Source organism: Scyliorhinus torazame, chromosome 5 (genome assembly GCF_047496885.1).
Source record: "Scyliorhinus torazame isolate Kashiwa2021f chromosome 5, sScyTor2.1, whole genome shotgun sequence".
Taxonomy (NCBI): Eukaryota; Metazoa; Chordata; class Chondrichthyes; order Carcharhiniformes; family Scyliorhinidae; genus Scyliorhinus; species Scyliorhinus torazame.
In genome coordinates, this window is record NC_092711.1 from 105,190,330 (window position 1) to 105,208,315 (window position 17,986).

At 47.6% G+C, this 17,986-nt stretch overlaps 1 protein-coding gene across 4 annotated transcripts in view; it reads left to right on the forward strand.

The window, feature by feature from the left end:
* The first annotated feature begins 1,761 nt into the window (after positions 1-1,761).
* LOC140421558 (uncharacterized) overlaps positions 1,762-17,986 on the forward strand; it is a 34,094-nt gene continuing 17,869 nt past the window's right edge. Inside the window, exons 1-3 of one of the 4 annotated variants that reach the window (XM_072506341.1) lie at positions 1,764-2,176; positions 3,073-3,144; positions 5,010-13,411. In XM_072506341.1, coding sequence (XP_072362442.1) covers positions 5,395-6,408 — 1,014 coding nt within the window. In that variant the 5' untranslated portion in view covers positions 1,764-2,176; positions 3,073-3,144; positions 5,010-5,394 and the 3' untranslated portion in view covers positions 6,409-13,411. Of the gene's footprint in view, positions 2,177-3,072; positions 3,145-5,009; positions 13,412-17,986 lie in introns of those variants that run through there. The other 3 variants (XM_072506343.1, XM_072506340.1, XR_011946903.1) reach the window with 3 other exon arrangements.

The window sequence follows — 17,986 nt, forward strand, 5'->3', positions numbered from 1 at the left end:
CACACATCTCCTTCCATCCCATCCACCTCATCTCAGCCTGTCAGCTGATCTTTCCATTGCCTTTTCTCATGTGCTTGTCCCATTTCCTTTTGGAAACATCCCAGCACTTTCCTCAACTCCTTCCCTGGTAACAAGTTGCACAATCTAATCCAGTGAATGAAGAAATGTGTCTATATCTCCCTCTTGGACTTATTATCATCATCGAATTTACAGTGCAGAAGGAGGCCATTTGGCCCATCGAGTCTGCACCAGCTCCTGGAAAGAGCACCCCACCCAAGGTCAGCACCTCCACCCTATCCCCATGACCCAGTAACCCCACCCAACACTCAGTACAACTTTGGACACTAAGGGCAATTTATCATGGCCAATCCACCTAACCTGCACATCTTTGGACTGTGGGAGGAAACCGGAGCACCCGGAGGAAACCCACCCACACACGGGGAGGATGTGCAGACCCTGCACAGACAGTGACCCAAGCCGGAATCGAACCTGGGACCCTGGAGCTGTGAAGCAATTGTGCTATCCACAATGCTACCGTGCTGCCCACAAAAATATTAGTAACTGTCTTGTATTTATGACATAGTTTATAATAACTCTAATCTTTATTATTGTCACAAGTAGGCTTACATTAACATTACAATTAAGTTACTGTGAAAAGCCCCAGTCGCCAGACTCCGGCGCCTGGTCGGGGACAGAGGGAGAATTCAGAATGTCCAATTCACCGAACAAGCACATCTTTCAGGACTTGTGGGAGGAAACCCGAGCACTCGGAGAAAACCCAAGCAGACACGGGGAGAACAGGCAGACTCCGCACAGACAGTGACCCAAGCTGGGAATCGACTGGTGCTGTGAGGCAACAGTGCTTGTCAGCCTCCTCAATGTCAAGCAGAAAACCGGCAAATCCTGCACTATTTCTCAGTGCTAACCACTGTGCTACACAGTAGCATAGGGGCAGCATGGTTGCATTGTGGTTAGCACAGTTGCTTCACAGCTCCAGGGTCCCAGGTTCGATTCCCACCGTGTGTCACTGTCTGTGCGGAGTCTGCATGGTCGTCCCTTGTGTGCGTGGGCTGAATAGACTCCTTCCACACTGTACATTCTATGACATGTTTATTCCTGGCTCCCAGTTTTCGACTCCTTTACAATTGGCAGCATCCGCCCCACCTCTCCCCTGTCCAACAAACAGATCATTTTAAAGACTTGTATCAGGTCACTACTGAGTGATTTGTTTTCTCAAGAAAATAAGGCTCAATCTGTTTAATTTTTGTCGGATAGCTGTAATCTCTGTTCACAAAAATCTATGCATCCAGGTCACAAATTGAGGAGACGAACATTTCTTCGTTTGCGTTGGCACGTGCGCCTGCGCGGTTGCTTCCTCTGTGAAGATCCGGCACCCCGAGAGCCCCGCCCTTCATTCATTGACTGGTTGGAGGACCAGCCACTCCCGTTCGGTCCTCCAATCAATCCCCTTCTCCTCCTATTGTCTGGAGCTGCCGTCAATCATTGCCTGAAGTGTCAGGTCGGGGGGCGGGGTTTACAAATCCCGAGTGCGTTCCGAGAGCCGAAAGTGAAACAATGTTATTATTGATCAATCAGCGAGTCAGCCTGAGCCTCTCGCCGTCTGCAACCGTCACAATGCTCGGGTGATTGACGGCAGCTCCAGACCAATAAGAAGAGGGGGCGGGACTGCAGGACCCACCCAGCCGCTGGTCCTCCAACCAATCGGAGTGAATGAGGGGTGGGTTCGCTGTGTTTGAAGCATGCGCAGTGTGGGTAATCGCGATTGAGAAGGACTGTGTCTTCAGATCCGAAATTGGTAATAGGCGTTTCACAATGTGGAGGAAGCGAGAGATCGCGGGAGTGGGCGGAAACGTTGTGTAAAGCTTTTGCAAGTCGCAAACCTCGGAAGGTTTACGGGACCAAGTTTGTACCGAGCGGGGCTGCAGATCCTCATATTCAGCTCGAGTTAACGGCTGCCATCTTTATGGGATCTGCATCTGGGCGCATGCGCGTTTGCTGTCTTTGTCGGGGCGATGTTTCAGTGAGTGGGAGGAGCTTGTTCCCATTGTTCGGAATGTGGAGATGCCGCGTTGGACGGGGCAGGGCTCAGTGAGAAGTCTCACAACACCAGATTTATTTGGTATCACGAACTTTTAGAGCGTAGCTCCTTCATCAGGTGGGTGAAGAGTTAGCTTACACATTCACAGCCAATGATGCAAGATGATACTTTGAATGCGAGTCTTTGCAGGAAATGAAGTCTTTACAGGTCCAGATGGTGCAACTGGAGAGAGGTATAATCACAGGTTATGAGTGATGGAAAGGGATAGGTATATACCACCGGGCAAGAGTTATAGCTGGGGGAAAGGCAATTATGATGCGATGAGGCAAGACTTAGGATGCATAGGATGGGGAGTGAAACTGCAGCGGATGGGCACAATTGAAATATGGAGCTTGTTCAAGGAACAGCTACTGCGTGTCCCTGATAAGTATGTACCTGTCAGGCAGGGAGGAAGCAGTCGAGCGAAGGAACCGTGGTTTACTAAAGTAGTTGAATCACTTGTCTAAAGAAGGAGGCTTCTGTAAAAATGAGACGTGAAGGTTCAGTTAGGGTGCTCGAGAGTTACAAGTTAGCTAGGATGGACCTAAAGAGACAACTAAGAAGAGCCAGGAGGGGACATGAGAAATCTTTGGCAGGTAGGATCAAGGATAACCCTAAAGCTTTCTACAGATCTGTCAGGAATAAAAGAGTGACGAGGGTAAAAGTAAGACCAGTCAAGGACAGTAGTGGGAAGTTGTGCGTGGAGTCCGAGGAGATAGGAGAGGTGCTAAATAAATATTTCTCGGCAGTATTCACACAGGAACAAGACAATGTTGTCGAGGAGAATACTTGGAAACAGGCTACTAGACTAGAAGGGCTTGAGGTTCATAAGGAGGAGGTGTTAGCAATTCTGGGAAGTGTGAAAATAGGTAAGTCCCCTGGGCCGGATTGGATTTATCCTAGGATTCTCTGGGAAGCTAGGGAGGAGATTGCTGAGCCTTTGGCTTTGACCTTCATGTCATCATTGTCCACAGGAATAGTGCCAGAAGACTGGAGGATCGCAAATGTTGTCCCCTTGTTCAAGAAGGGGAGTAGAGACAACCCCGGTAACTATAGACCAGTGAGCCTTACTTCTGTTGTGGGCAAAGTCTTGGAAAGGTTTATGAGATAGGATGTATAATCATCTGGAAAGGAATAATTTGATTAGATAGTCAACGTGGTTTTGTGAAGGGTAGGTTCATAGAATTTACAGTGCAGAAGGAGGCCATTCGGCCCATCGAGTCTGCACCGCCTCTTGGAAAGAGCACCCTACCCAAGGGCAACACCTCCCCCCTATCCCCATAACCCAGTAACCCCACCCAACACTAAGGGCAATTTTGGACACCGGGCAATTTATCATGGCCAATCCACCTAACCTGCACATCTTTGGACTGTGGGAGGAAACCAGAGTACCCGGAGGAAACCCACGTACGTTGTGCCTCACAAACCTTATTGAGTTCTTTGAGAAGGTGACCAAACAGGTGGATGAGGGTAAAGCAGTTGATGTGGTGTATATGGATTTCAGGAAAGCGTTTGATGAGGTTCCCCATGGTAGGCTATTACAGAAAATACAGAGGCATGGGATTCGGGGTGATTTAGCAGTTTGGATCAGAAATTGGCTAGCTGGAAGAAGACAAAGGGTGGTGGTTGATGGGAAATGTTCAGCCTGGAGTTCAGTCACTAGTGGTGTACCACAAGGATCTGTTTTGGGGCCACTGCTGTTTGTCATTTTTATAAATGACCTGGAGGAGGGTGTAGAAGGATGGGTGAGTAAATTTGCAGATGACACTAAAGTCGGTGGAGTTGTGGACAGTGCGGAAGGATGTTACAAGTTACAGAGGGACATAGATAAGCTGCAGAACTGGGCTGAGAGGTGAAATATGGAGTTTAATGCAGAAAAGTGTAAGGTGATTCATTTTGGAAGGAATAACAGGAAGACAGAGTACTGGTCTAATGGTAAGATTCTTGGTAGTGTGGATGAGCAGAGAGATCTCCGTGTCCATGTACATAGATCCCTCAAAGTTGCCACCCAGGTTGACAGGGTTGTTAAGAAGACAAACGGTGTGTTAGCTTTTATTGGTAGAGGGATTGAGTTTCGGAGCCATGAGGCCATGTTGCAGCAGTACAAAACTCTGGTGCGGCCGCATTTGGAGTATTGCGTGCAGTTCTGGTCGCCGCATTATAGGAAGGATGTGGAAGCATTGGCAAGGGTATAGAGGAGATTTACCAGGATGTTGCCTGGTATGGAGGGAAGATCTTACGAGGGAAGGCTGAGGGACTTGAGGCTGTTTTCGTTAGAGAGAAGAAGGTTAAGAGGAGACTTAATTGAGGCATACAAGATGATCAGAGGATTAGGTAGGGTGGACAGTGAGAGCCTTTTTCCTCGGATAGTGATGTCTAGCACGAGGGGACATAGCTTTAAATTGAGGGGGGATAGATATAGAAGAGATGTCAGAGGTAAGTTCTTTACTCGGAGAATAGTAAGGGCGTGGAATGCCCTGCCTGCAACAGTAGTGGACTCGCCAACATTAAGGGCATTTAAATGGTCATTGGATAAACATATGGATCATAAGGGAATAGTGTAGATGGGCTTTAGAGTGGTTTCACAGGTTGGCGCAACATCGAGGGCCGAAGGGCCTGTACTGCGCTGTTCTATGTTCAGGTGAATTGTCTGAAGCCAGAACAGTTGGTAGGATTTCACAAGCCCAGGCCAGATGTTGGGTTAAAAGTAGTGTCAATTAACATGAATCAGGAGAATTGGGAGGGTGAATATTAGATACAGCAGAGTGAGAATGGAGGGAGAGTGTATGGGATGGAGATTTACAGATTTTGGAGATCGAGAGAGGAAATAATGTTCCAGAGGAACTAAAATTGTCAGTTCTGAATTGCTATCTGTATTAACAATGATGACTTTTGTAAATTATTTTTAAAGGATATTGGAAGAGGAGGAATTGCAAATAGAGAGCTCAAATGCCATGTCTCGATATGACAAAGTCACTCGTTACCTCTGACCTGAATATCATCGGGCTCTGGAAATCATCGGCGAGAAGCAGAAATGTTTGTCCAGTATGTAGGCTCAGTGTGTAGGCTTCAAAAGATTTTAAATGTGAGTGTGACTGGAAAAGCACCGAGTTCCACACAACACACACCCGAGTGAGCGTGTTCCAGTGAACTGACTGTGGAAAGAGCTTAAACCAGTTACACGGCCTGACAAAACATCACATCAATCATAGTGAGGAGAGACAGAGCATATATTCTGTGTGTAGGTAACGTTTCCACTGATTGTCAATCTGGAGAGACACGTGGAGACCCAAAACATGGAGAAACCGTGGAAATGTGGGGACTGTGGGAAGGAATACAGAGCCCCATCTCTGCTGGAGATTCATCGCCGCAGTCACACTGGGGAGAGGCCGTTCACCTGCTCTCAGTGTGGGAAGGGATTCGCACAGTTATTCAGCCTGCAGTCACACCAGCGAGTTCACACTGAGGAGAGGCCGTTTACCTGCACTCAGTGTGGGAAAGGATTCATTGATCTTTCCACCCTGCAGAAACATCAGCAACTTCACAGTGGGGAGAGGTTGTTCACCTGCTCTCACTGTGGGAAGGAATTCACTTGGTTATCTCACCTGCAGAGACATAAGCAAGTTCACACCATGGAGAAGCCATTTACCTGCTCTCAGTGTGGGAAGGAATTCACTCAGTTATCTCACCTGCAGAGACATAAGCAAGTTCACACCGGGGAGAAGCCATTTACCTGCTCTCATTGTGGGCAGGGATTTGCTCAGTTATGTCACCTGCAGTTACACCAGCGAGTTCACACTGGGGAGAGGCCATTCACCTGCTCTCAGTGTGGGAAGGGATTCACTCGGTTATCCACCCTGCAGTCACATCAGCGGATTCACACTGGGGAGAGGCCATTCACCTGCTCTCAGTGTGAGAAGGGATTCATTGATTTATCCACCCTGCAGAGACATCAGCGAATTCACACTGGGGAGAGGCCATTCACCTGCCCTCAATGCAGAAAGAGATTTATTGATTCATCCACCCTGTTGAGACACCAGCGAGTTCACACTGGGGAGAGGCCATTCACCTGCTCTCGGTGTGGGAAGGGATTCACTCAGTTATCCAGCCTCCAGGCTCACCAGCGAGGTCACACAGGGGAGAGGCCATTCACCTGCTCTCAGTGTGGGAAGGGATTCACTCGGTTATTCAGCCTGCATTCACACCAGCGAGTTCACACTGGGGAGAAGCCGTTCAGCTGCTCTCAGTGTGGGAAGGGATTTGCACGGTTGTTCAGCCTGCATTCACACCAGCGAGTTCACACTGGGTAGAAACATTCACCTGCTCTCGGTGTGGGAAGGGAATCATTGATTTCTTCAACCTGCAGACACACCAGCGAGTTCACACTGGGGAGCAGACGTTCACCTGCTCTCAGTGTGGGAAAAGATTCAGTCATTCATTCAACCTGCAAAAGCATTAGAGAGTTCACACTGAGGAGAGACCATTGTTAGACTCGGAATACTAAATAATAAACTCATTGTGTCTAAGGGGAAGAGTAGACGGAAGAGATGATGAACTCAAAGGGACAGGTCTGTGGTGCATCTGTTTTAGTGCTAGAAGTGTAGCACGTAAGGGAGATGAACTTAGGGCTTGGATTTGTAGATGGGAATATGATGTTATTGGTATTACTGAGACTTGGTTGGGGGAAGGGCAAGATTGGCAACTAAATATCCCAGTGTATAGATGCTTCAGGAGGGATAGAGAGGGAGGTAAAAAGGGTGGAGGAGTTGCATTACTGGTCAGAGATGATATCACAGCTGTGATTAAGGAGGGCACTATGGAGGATTCGAGCACTTGAGGCAATATGGGTAGAGCTAAGAAACAGGAAGGATGCAGTAATATTTCTGCCCTCAATGCAGAAAGAGATTTAATGATTCATCCACCCTGCGGATACACCAGCGAGTTCACACTGGGGAGAGGCCATTCACCTGTTCTCAGTGTGGGAAGACATTCACTCGGTTATTCAACCTGCATTCACACCAGCGGGTTCACACAGGGGAGAGGCCATTCACCTGCTCTCAGTGTGGGAAGGGATTCACTCGGTTATTCAGCCTGCATTCACACCAGCGAGTTCACACTGGGTAGAAAGATTCACCTGCTCTCGGTGTGGGAAGGGAATCATTGATTTCTTCAACCTGCAGACACATCAGCGAGTTCACACTGGGGAGCGGACGTTCACCTGCTCTCAGTGTGGGAAAGGATTCAGTCATTCATTCAACCTGCAAAAGAGATGATGAACGCCAAGGGACAGGTGGTCTGAGGTGCATCTGTTTTTATGCGAGAAGTGTAGCATGTAAGGCAGATGAACTTAGGGCTTGGATTTGTACCTGGGAATATTTTGTTATTGGTATTACTGAGACTTGGTTGAGGGAAGGGCAAGATTGGCAACTAAATATCCCAGTGTATAGATGCTTCAGGAGGGATAGAGAGGGAGGTAAAAGGGGTTGAGGAGTTGCATTACTGGTCAGAGATGATATTACAGCTGTGATTGAAGGAGGTCACTATGGAGGATTCGAGTACTGAGGCAATATGGGTAGAGCTAAGAAATAGGAAGGGTGCAGTAACATTGTTGGGACTTAACTACAGGCCTCCCAAAAGCGAGCGTGAAGTAGAGGTACAAATATGTAGACAGATTATAGAAAAATGTAGGAGCAATAGAGTGGTCGTGATGGGAGATTTTAACATCCCCAACATTGAATGGGACTCGTGTAGTGTTGGAGGCGTAGATGGAGCAGTATTTCTAAGGAGCATCCAGGAGAGTTTTTTTAGAGCAGTATGTAAATAGTCCAACTCGAAGGGGCCATATTGGACCTGGTATTGTGGAATCATCCCGGCCAGGTGGTTGAAGTTTCAGTCCGTGATTACTTTGGGAATAGCGATCACAATTCCGTAAGTTTTAGAATACTCATGGGCAAAGCCGAGAGTGGTCCTAAAGGAAGAGTGCTAAATTGGGGAAAGGCCAAGTGTAACAAAATTCGCCAGGAGTTAGGGAATGTGGATTGGGCGCAGCTGTTTAATGGTAAATCCGCATTTGAAATGTGGGAGTCTTTTAAGGAAAGGTTGATTAGAGTGCAGGACAGACATGTCCCTGTGAAAATGAGGGATAGAAATGGCAAGATTAGGGAACCATGGATGACGGGTGGAATTGTGAGACCAGGTATGATGAAAAAGGAAGCATACATAAGATCTAGGTGACTTAAAACTGATGAAGCTTTGGAGGAATATTGTGAAAGTAGGACAAATCTCAAACGCGCAATAAAGAGGGCTAAAAGGGGCCATGAAATATATTTGGCTAACAGGGTTAAGGAAAATCCCAAAGCCTTTTATTTGTATATAAGGAGAAAGAGGGTAACTAGAGAAAGGATTGGCCCACTCAAAGACAAAAGAGGGAATTTATGCGTGGAGTCAGAGGAAATGGGTGAGATTCTTAATGAGTACATTATGGGAGATATGGACAGGGTGGATAGCAACAAGCTTTTTCCAAGAGTGGGGGTGTCAATTACAAGGGGTCACGATTTCAAGGTGAGAGGGGGAAGGTTTAAGGGAGATGTGCGTGGAAAGTTTTTTACGCAGAGGGTGGTGGGTGCCTGGAATGCTTTGCCAGCGGAGGTGGTAGAGGCGGGCACGATAGCATCATTTAAGATGCATCTAGACAGATATATGAACGGGTGGGGAACAGAGGGAAGTAGATCCTTGGAAAATAGGCGACAGGTTTAGATAGAGGATCTGGATCGGCGCAGGCTGGGAGGGCCGAAGGGCCTGTTTTGTGCTGTAATTTTCTTTGTTCTTGTTCTAGTAGAAAGGATCAAGCCTTGAATTCAGTTTGTATGATTTATTAAAGATTGCAAACACAGCCAGCAGACCAGATCTGCCTTAACCTCCATGTAAGTCAAACAGAACTCAGCTCAGCCTACAGAAGTGAGGGCACAAGTTATGTACATTTTTAGACAGTCATCACTCCTCTTTAGTCCTCCCAATATTCTGTAGCTTAGCACTTACCAAACAACTAATGTTTATTAAGATCGCCATAGTGACGCTGCTATCCTTAATATCTGAGGAGTCTCCCGTGATCTTTAGAATTGGTAATAGGTCACGCTTCTAGATATTTGCTAACCTGAGACTCCTTCACCCGATCGGAGAGGAATGGATGTCTGTCAGTTCGTTCCCTCTGATAACTAACTGCTAATGCCAGCAGCTTGGATTCTTCCGAAAACAGAGTCAGTCTCTCCCTTATCACCCATCTGCCTCCTATGAAGCCCCAACTAGCTTCTTACTGCAAGTTGCCCTCGACCATTTTACTTTTAATACAAAGGATAATATGGTCACCACGTCTAATTGACAGAATATTTTATAATGCTTGCTGTATTAATTTATAATACAAATTATATTAAAGATTATACAAGGTGTGCCCTTAATATAAGTGTATCCATGATTACCATTTATAAAGGTCACACTGAGTGAATTCATTTTAAAAAAATATATATATTTTATTGAAGTTTTTCAAACAAAAATTTTCCATTTTTACAACTTAGTAATAAAATATACATTAAACGTTATTTAAATAATATATTAAACGAACAACAAATGAGGAAAAAGTAATACACAAGAAGCAAATATAAACAACTAGCATAAAAACAAAAACACAAAATAAACACTTCCCCCCCCCCCCCTCCCCCCTGGGTTGCTGCTGCTGTCTTTTCTGTTTTTCCATTATCGTTCCGCGAGATAGTCGAGGAACGGTTGCCACCGCCTGGTGAACCCCTGAGCCGACCCTCTTAATGCATATTTTATTCGCTCCAGTTTTATGAACCCTGCCATGTCATTTATCCAGGCCTCCACGCCCGGGGGTTTCGCTTCTTTCCACATAAGTAGAATCCTTCGCCGGGCTACTAGGGACGCAAAGGCCAAAAGGTCGGCCTCTTGCGCCTCCTGCACTCCCGGTTCTTCTGCAACTCCAAATATAGCTAACCCCCAGCTTGGTTTGACCTGGACCCCCACCACCTTTGAGATCTCTCTTGCCACACCCACCCAGAACTCATGCAGTGCCGGACATGACCAGAACATGTGGGTGTGGTTCGCCGGGCTTCCCGAGCACCTCCCACACCTATCCTCCACCCCAAAAAACCTGCTCAGTCTTGCTCCCGTCATATGCGCCCTGTGTAGAACCTTGAATTGGATCAGGCTAAGCCTGGCACAAGAGGACGAGGAATTTACCCTGCTTAGGGCAACTGCCCACAGCCCTTCCTCAATCTCTTCCCCCAGCTCCTCTTCCCATTTTCCCTTCAGCTCCTCTATCATCGTCTCCCCCTCGTCTCTCATCTCCCTGTATATTTCGGACACTTTACCTTCACCAACCCATGCCCCCGAAATTACTCTATCCTGGATCCCTTGCGTCGGGAGCTGCGGAAATTCCCTCACCTGTTGCCTCGTAAATGCCCTCACTTGCATGTATCGGAAAGCATTCCCTGGTGGCAACTTATATTTTTCTTCCAATGCTCCCAAACTCGCAAACGTCCCGTCCACAAACAGGTCCTTCAGCTTCCTAATTCCTGCTCGCTGCCAACATTGAAATCCCCCATCTATCCTCCCGGGGACGAACCTGTGGTTATTCCTTATCGGGGACCACACCGAGGCACCCGTCACTCCCCTGTGTCGTCTCCACTGCCCCCAGATCTTCAAGGTCGCCACCACCACTGGGTTTGTGGTGTACCTTTTCGGGGAGAACGGCAGCGGCGCCGTCGCCAGCGCTTTTAGGCTTGTTCCCTTACAGGATGCCATCTCCAGCCTTTTCCACGCAGCACCTTCTTCCCTCATCCACTTACAGAGCATGGACACATTGGCGGCCCAATAGTAGTCACTCAGACTCGGCAGTGCCAATCTCCCTCTGTCCCTACTGTGCTGCAGGAACCCCCTCTTTACCCTCGGGGGTCTTTCCCGCCCACACAAAGCTCATAATGCTCCTGTCTATTTTTTTGAAAAAGGCCTTTGTAATCAGGATGGGGAGGCACTGAAACACGAAAAGAAACCTCGGGAGGACCACCATTTTAACCGCCTATACTCTGCCCGCCAATGACAGGGGCACTGTAGGAATCTTTAATTTGAAAGAATGTTAACTCCTGGCTGGCTCGCCAAAATGTAGGAATCTTTAATTGATGGGATCTTAACCTGCCGAACTACGCCAAGTTTGGGGGAAGCTTAGTTGATGAATCAAAGTCCTGGCGCAATACGACAAGTTGTAAGATTTGTAATATTTCTGGACTATGCCAAGTTGTTCGATCCTTGTATTATTCGACTGTGTAAAATTGAAGGAATTTATATTATTTCTGCTATTCGGTTATCAGTAACACTTTGCGAATACTGGGACTCAGCAGAAACTTCAGTTAAAACTCCTCAAGTGCCAAAAAGAATTGTTTTATTTGTAGTCGCTTGATTACAATTTGAAAGTCATTTAAAAGGCAATTCGTAGACAATTCAAAGCTTTCAGAGAATTACAGGCATTATCTTTTTTGCTTAGGCAGACAGCTCGAAAGTAACTTTTAAATGGTCAAAGTCTGGCAATGAAACATGAAAAGAGAGAGAGAGAGAGCTAATCTTCAGCTAAACTCAAAGTCAAAATACACTCCATCACTGACACAGACTGACAGAACTCCCAAAAGACATCTCCAACAGAGACTATTAAGGACAAAACTGACGAAACTAACAGAAAGACAACTCAACACAAAGACACTACAGAAAGACACACTGACATAATCAAAGACAGAAATTAAGGACAGACAACACTAAAATGGCGGGCGGAAACTTTTCAGTTATACACTTTCATATCTGTCTTAAGTCATCTAATCACACCCCAATATAATCCTAATTGGTTTGGGTTAGACTCAAACACATTTGATTTGATGGCAAGCTGTCCATCTTCAATGTGCAACATTAGCTTTTCTGACCCAGCTGTTATCTGCATTCTGAACAATGGTGCCTTCATGTTGCTGTGGTATTCAGTCCTTGTCCTTGACAATTAGCACAAGCAGTGTCAAATTGTCTTGCAACTGTGCTGTTTTAATGTCACACTGACTTTGAAAATATGCATTTGCCAGAACAACGGACCTCAGTAAAAGTGAATTACGCTGTATAAATGGGTATTTAAAACTGGGGGTCAATATTTATGCTTAAACAGCTATCTTTTACCTATACTAGTTGTATTCGAAATACCTGGCTTCTACAGGCACCATATCCCACCTCTTAAAGTCCTCCTCCATCTGCTCTACCAGTCGCGTCAAGTTAAGTTTATGCAGGGTTCCCCAGTTCCTGGCCACCTGAATCCCTAGGTACCGAAAATTCCTTGCTACTCTCCTCAGCGGCAGAACATCTATCCCCCTACCCTGTTCCCCGGGGTGCATCACAAAAAGTTTGCTCTTTCCCATATTTAATTTATATCCCGAGAACTCTCCAAACACCCTGAGTATCTGCATTACCTCTGGCATCCCCTCTACTGGGTCCGCCACATATAGCAGCAAATGGTCTGCATACAATGACACACGATGTTCCTCTTCCCCCTCTGAGCACCCCCCTCCACTTCTTAGAGTCCCTCAGCGCTATGGCCAATGGCTCGATTGCCAACGCGAACAGCAACGGGGACAGGGGGCACCCCTGTCTTGTACCCCTATGTAATCGGAAGTAATCTGATCTTTGCCTATTTGTAACAACGCTTGCCACCGGGGCCCCGTACAGGAGTCTAACCCATCTAATGAACCCCTCCCCGAACCCAAATCTCTTCAGCACCTCCCACAAATAGTCCCAGTCCACTCTTATCGAATGCCTTCTCTGCATCCATCGCCACCACTATCTCTGCCTCGCCCTCCGGTGGGGGCTTCATCATCACCCCCAGCAACCTTCGTATATTGGCATTCAATTGTCTCCCTTTAAAAAACCCTGTCTGGTCGTCATGTACCACCCCTGGGACACAATCCTCTATCCTTGTCGCCATCACTTTGGCCAGCAGCTTGGCGTCTACGTTTAGGAGGGAGATGGGCCTGTATGACCCGCACTGCAGCGGGTCTTTGTCTCGTTTCAGAATCAACGATATCGTCGCCTCCGACATTGTTGGGGGTAGTGACCCCCTTTCCTTAGCCTCATTAAAGGTTCTCGTCAGAAGTGGGGCCAGCAGGTCCACATATTTCCTGTAAAATTCCACCGGGAACCCATCTGGTCCCGGGGCCTTCCCTGCTTGCATGCTCCCAATTCCTTTAATCACCTCCTCCACCTCAATCTGTGCCCCCAGACCTGCCACCTCCTGCTCCTTCACCCTCGGGAACTCCAGCTGGTCCAGCTGGTCCAGAAAGTGTATCATTCCCTCTTTCTCCTCCCGGGGGTTGGGACTTATACAGCCTCTCATAAAATGTCTTAAACACCTCGTTCACTTTCCCTGCTCTCTGCTCCATCTTTCCCGTTTCGTCTCTGACTCCTCCGATCTCTCTCGCCGCCCCCCTCTTTCTAAGTTGTTGGGCCAGCAGTAGGCTCGCCTTTTCCCCATATTCATATTGTATTCCCTGTGCCTTTCTCCACTGCGTCTCCGCCTTACCCGTGGTCAGCAGGTCAAACTCCGTTTGTAGTCTTCGTCTTTCCCTGTATAGCCCTTCATCTGGGGCCTCCGCATACTGCCTATCCACCCTCAGAATCTCCCCAATCAATCTCTCCCGTTCTTCACCCTCTTGTTTCCCCTTGTGGGCTCTTATGGAAATCAGCTCTCCCCTAACCACCGCCTTCAGCGCCTCCCATACTACTCCCACCTGAACCTCCCCACCATCATTGACATCCAGGTATCTTTCAATACATCCCCTCACCGTTCCACATACCCCCTCGTCCGCCAGTAGTCCCATGTCTAATCTCCAAAGTGGGCGCTGCTCCTTTTCCTCTCCTAGATCTAGATCCACCCAGTGTGGGGCGTGATCTGAAACGTCTATAGCCGAGTACTCTGTTCCTGCCACTTTCGGGATCAGCGCCCTTCCCAAGACAAAAAAGTCTATCCGGGAGTATACTTTATGGACGTGGGAGAAGAAGGAAAACTCTTTACCCATCGGTCTGGCAAATCTCCATGGATCTACTCCTCCCATCTGCTCCATAAATCCCTTGAACACCTTGGCCGCTGCCGGCCTTCTCCCGGTCCTGGATCTGGACCGGTCCAGCCCTGGGTCCAGCACCGTGTTAAAGTCCCCCCCCCATTAACAAGTTTCCTGCCTCCAGATCCAGGATACGTCCCAACATACACTTCATGAATCCCGCGTCATCCCAGTTTGGGGCGTATACGTTCACCAGCACCACCACCACACCTTGCAATCTGCCACTCACCATCACGTACCTGCCCCCACTATCCGCCACTATGGTCTTAGCCTCAAACAATACCCGTTTCCCCACCAGTATTGCCACCCCTCTATTTTTTGCATCTAACCCTGAGTGGAATACCTGTCCCACCCATCCTTTCCTTAGTCTAACCTGATCCGCCAGTTTCAGGTGCGCCTCCTGGAGCATGACCACGTCCGCCTTCAGTCTCTTTAAGTGCGCAAATACCCTTGCCCTCTTAATCGGCCCATTCAAACCTCTCACATTCCACGTGATCAGCCGGGTTGGGGGGCCCTTTACCCCTCCCCCCCCCCCCATCGACTAGCCATCCCCTTTTTTAAGCCAGCTCCTCACCCGGGTCCCACGCACCCGTCTGTCCCCCAGACGGCGCCCTCCAGTCCCGACCACCTCATCTCGTATCAGCTTCCCCTCACCCTCAGCAGCAGCAACCCAGTTAGTCCCACGTCCGTCCCCCCGCTAGATTCCCCTCTAGCTTGATTGCTCCCCCATATTTTGCAGAAAATACGGAGGCTGGGGATTGAGGGTGATTTAGAGATGTGGATCAGAAATTGGCTAGCTGTGTTGAATCCCAAATTTCTTTATCCGTCAGTCTGGCCTCAATAAAAGTCGAGATGGATTTGCAAGTATAACGTTAGTTATTTTATTCAGCTTGCAAGCTAAACTTAGTCCACAGTGATACAGATAACATGTTGCTCTCTGCAGCTCCGGGACTAAGTGAAAGTCCCAGACAAAGAGATCAGTACTGATACACTCAAATGGCATCAAGTTTCACATACTCGACACCCATAGGTCATCCTATGTCCCTCCTGACCTGTTTGATCTATTCTGATTGGCTCACTTCCAATCCCTTTCTCCGGCCCCTATCAATTCAGCATCACTCTCATAGACACACCTCTTCCTGCTTTTTTCCATGCGGTCTAAAATCCTTTGTCTCTACTTGCCAGAATCAAAGTGGCTTATTTCTACATTACATTAACTAATATCTCTAAAGTAACTATTTTATATTACATTCGTCATTCCCTCCTTTTATCATTCCATGATAACCGGACTATCCAATCCATAGCTGCGGTTCCCCATCTAAAAAGATCCGTCGCTGCATTTCCAATTCCTGTCTTAGCCCCCCCTCATCTGCTTCACCCTCATGGATTTTAACAGTTAAATTTTTTGGGGCATTGATCTGATCCAGTGCACCCCGCATTCTACCCATCACACATTTAAGGATGGCCAGGCCCACAAAGATGCAGCCGATAGCTACCACTAGATACATGGCCATATTTATCAACCAGTCCTTCCAACCTCCAAATCCCCAGTTACCCCAAGAGCCAGGATCCTGCATCCCGTCCAAGTGATCCCATATGCGATCCATAAATTTAGTGATGTTAGCGGTCAAGTCCTGAACTCCCATGATACACTTGCCCTGCACTATGGCGCATGCCCCACCCTCACGGGCCAGAAGATAGTCAAGAGCATACCGGTTCTGCATTGCAAACAACCGTAGCTGAGACAACTCCTTGGTTATTGCCCCGAGGGCTCCCAAGGTTTACTACCCGGGTTTTCCTCAGTTTGGCCTTCAACTAACTTAAGTGTATCTCCCGGTAACCTACGTTCTAGCTGTTCTACATTCTCCCTTCTCATACGCCCCATCCTCTCTCTAGTCCCTTTCACTTTCTCATAGCCTCTCCCTACGCTCTTCTGACAGCCTGATTTTACCTTTATTGTACCACTCTTAACACATCCAAAATCGAATTTACATGTATTCCAAAAACAAGGCAATGTCCATCGCCGGGACCGGTGCAACTGCTTCATGACTCCTGCATTCTCCATAACTTTGATGACCTTCCATGAGTCGATACCATGTCCTCGTATATGGGGGCAGCGAAGAACATCACCTTTGCAGAGGTGATGTAACCTTGTAGATTGGTTGGGGCTACACAGATACATAATATTCCCCTTTTCCATGTCCATCGCCAATAACACACCAAGCGAAGTGAGGCCAAATATCATACAGACGATGCGTAGCCACTCCATCATGCTCCACACCTTCTTTTCCCGTGACTGTGGCTGTAACCTTGACTGGCCATTTGGTCTCAAGTAATGGCCGGTATTTGTCCTCCAACTCCCTGTTTTGTCCAGTTCTGTCATAGGCCAGGGTAACGTGATGCAGTGACTGTTCAACGTCTAACGTCCACCACTGGGGGGTGATAGAAATATAGCACTGTTGTCTCATCCTCCATGATGTAACCGTTACCCCCTCATCTCCGCATTCTAGCTGTAGCTGGAAGATACACAGTAAATCTCGGGCCAACAAGTTACAGTCCAATCCAGTAGTCACTACAAACTGATGCTCTGCAGACTTATTCTCGTAAGTGACTGTCACAGGTTCAGAAATAGGATACTCACACACCTGTCCTATCTTTTAAAGGGGCATTCCTGTTGCCAGTGATCTGCACGGCCGCAATTAAAACATGCATTGCTGCCTCTATTTCTGCCCCGTCCTCTTCTTCCAGTAGACCAATGGCCCCTCAGAGGGGGCTGCGGTTGTAAAGCTGTCGATGCGTTTGGTGGGCCATAAAAAAGGGGTGAGGGTCCCTTTGGGTGGGTTTGGTATCCTCCTCTTCGCTGATCCACCCACCCAAAGTCACAATATTGGGGCTCCTGCTGATAAACTACCATTTCTGCCGCTTGTTGGGATCGCCAAACATCCTTTTTCATTACATACTCAGTCTTCACCTTTGTAACTGAGCCTCCTTCTTGGCCTACACCCTCCTTCCAATAAAATCTGACTGCCCTTGCCATCTGGGAAGGGTCGTTCTCTGTCCAATTCATGTTATTACATTTCACAGCAGTAACCACAGAAGGTGGTAAGCAATGCATTAACATAGCACAATATTGAGGGGAATTCTGACCATTTTGATACAGCAAATCGCCTGACTGCCCACGGTAGATTTCATTAAAACGCTCCAGAAATTCCTCTGGCTCTTCAGTCTTCTTAGGTTTTAGGTCTAAGATAACAGAAAGATTTATGGGCCTTTGAAATGTGCTATTCAACGCATTCAAGATCTGTGTCCTTCTATCGTCGTCTAACGCATAGGCCTGCTGAAGTGCGGCATGACTTGCATCATTCAGGTGGTTAAGATAATTGCGGTACTCTGCTGGGGTTAAAATCTGCTGGACTAGGGCCCAGAGGTCCCTTGAATCAGCTTGATAAATTGAGATGGTAGTCCTCAAGGAATCCATGAAGGCAGCAGGAGATTTTTTCCTATCTGGGATTGTAGACATAATAGCCATCATCTCACTGGGTGTCCATGGGAAGTAAACGTCTATCGTGGGGTTCGCTCCCGCAGTCACTGCGTCGGGGTTTTGCATCTTCCTAATCAGTAACTGTCTCCGAATGTCACCAGGGGGCACTCTAGCTATTTCCCCTGGTTGTTCCAAGACTTCAACGTCTCTCCCTGTCACTAGGGGGAGTTCTTTCTCTTCAAAAGAAGTTGTTTC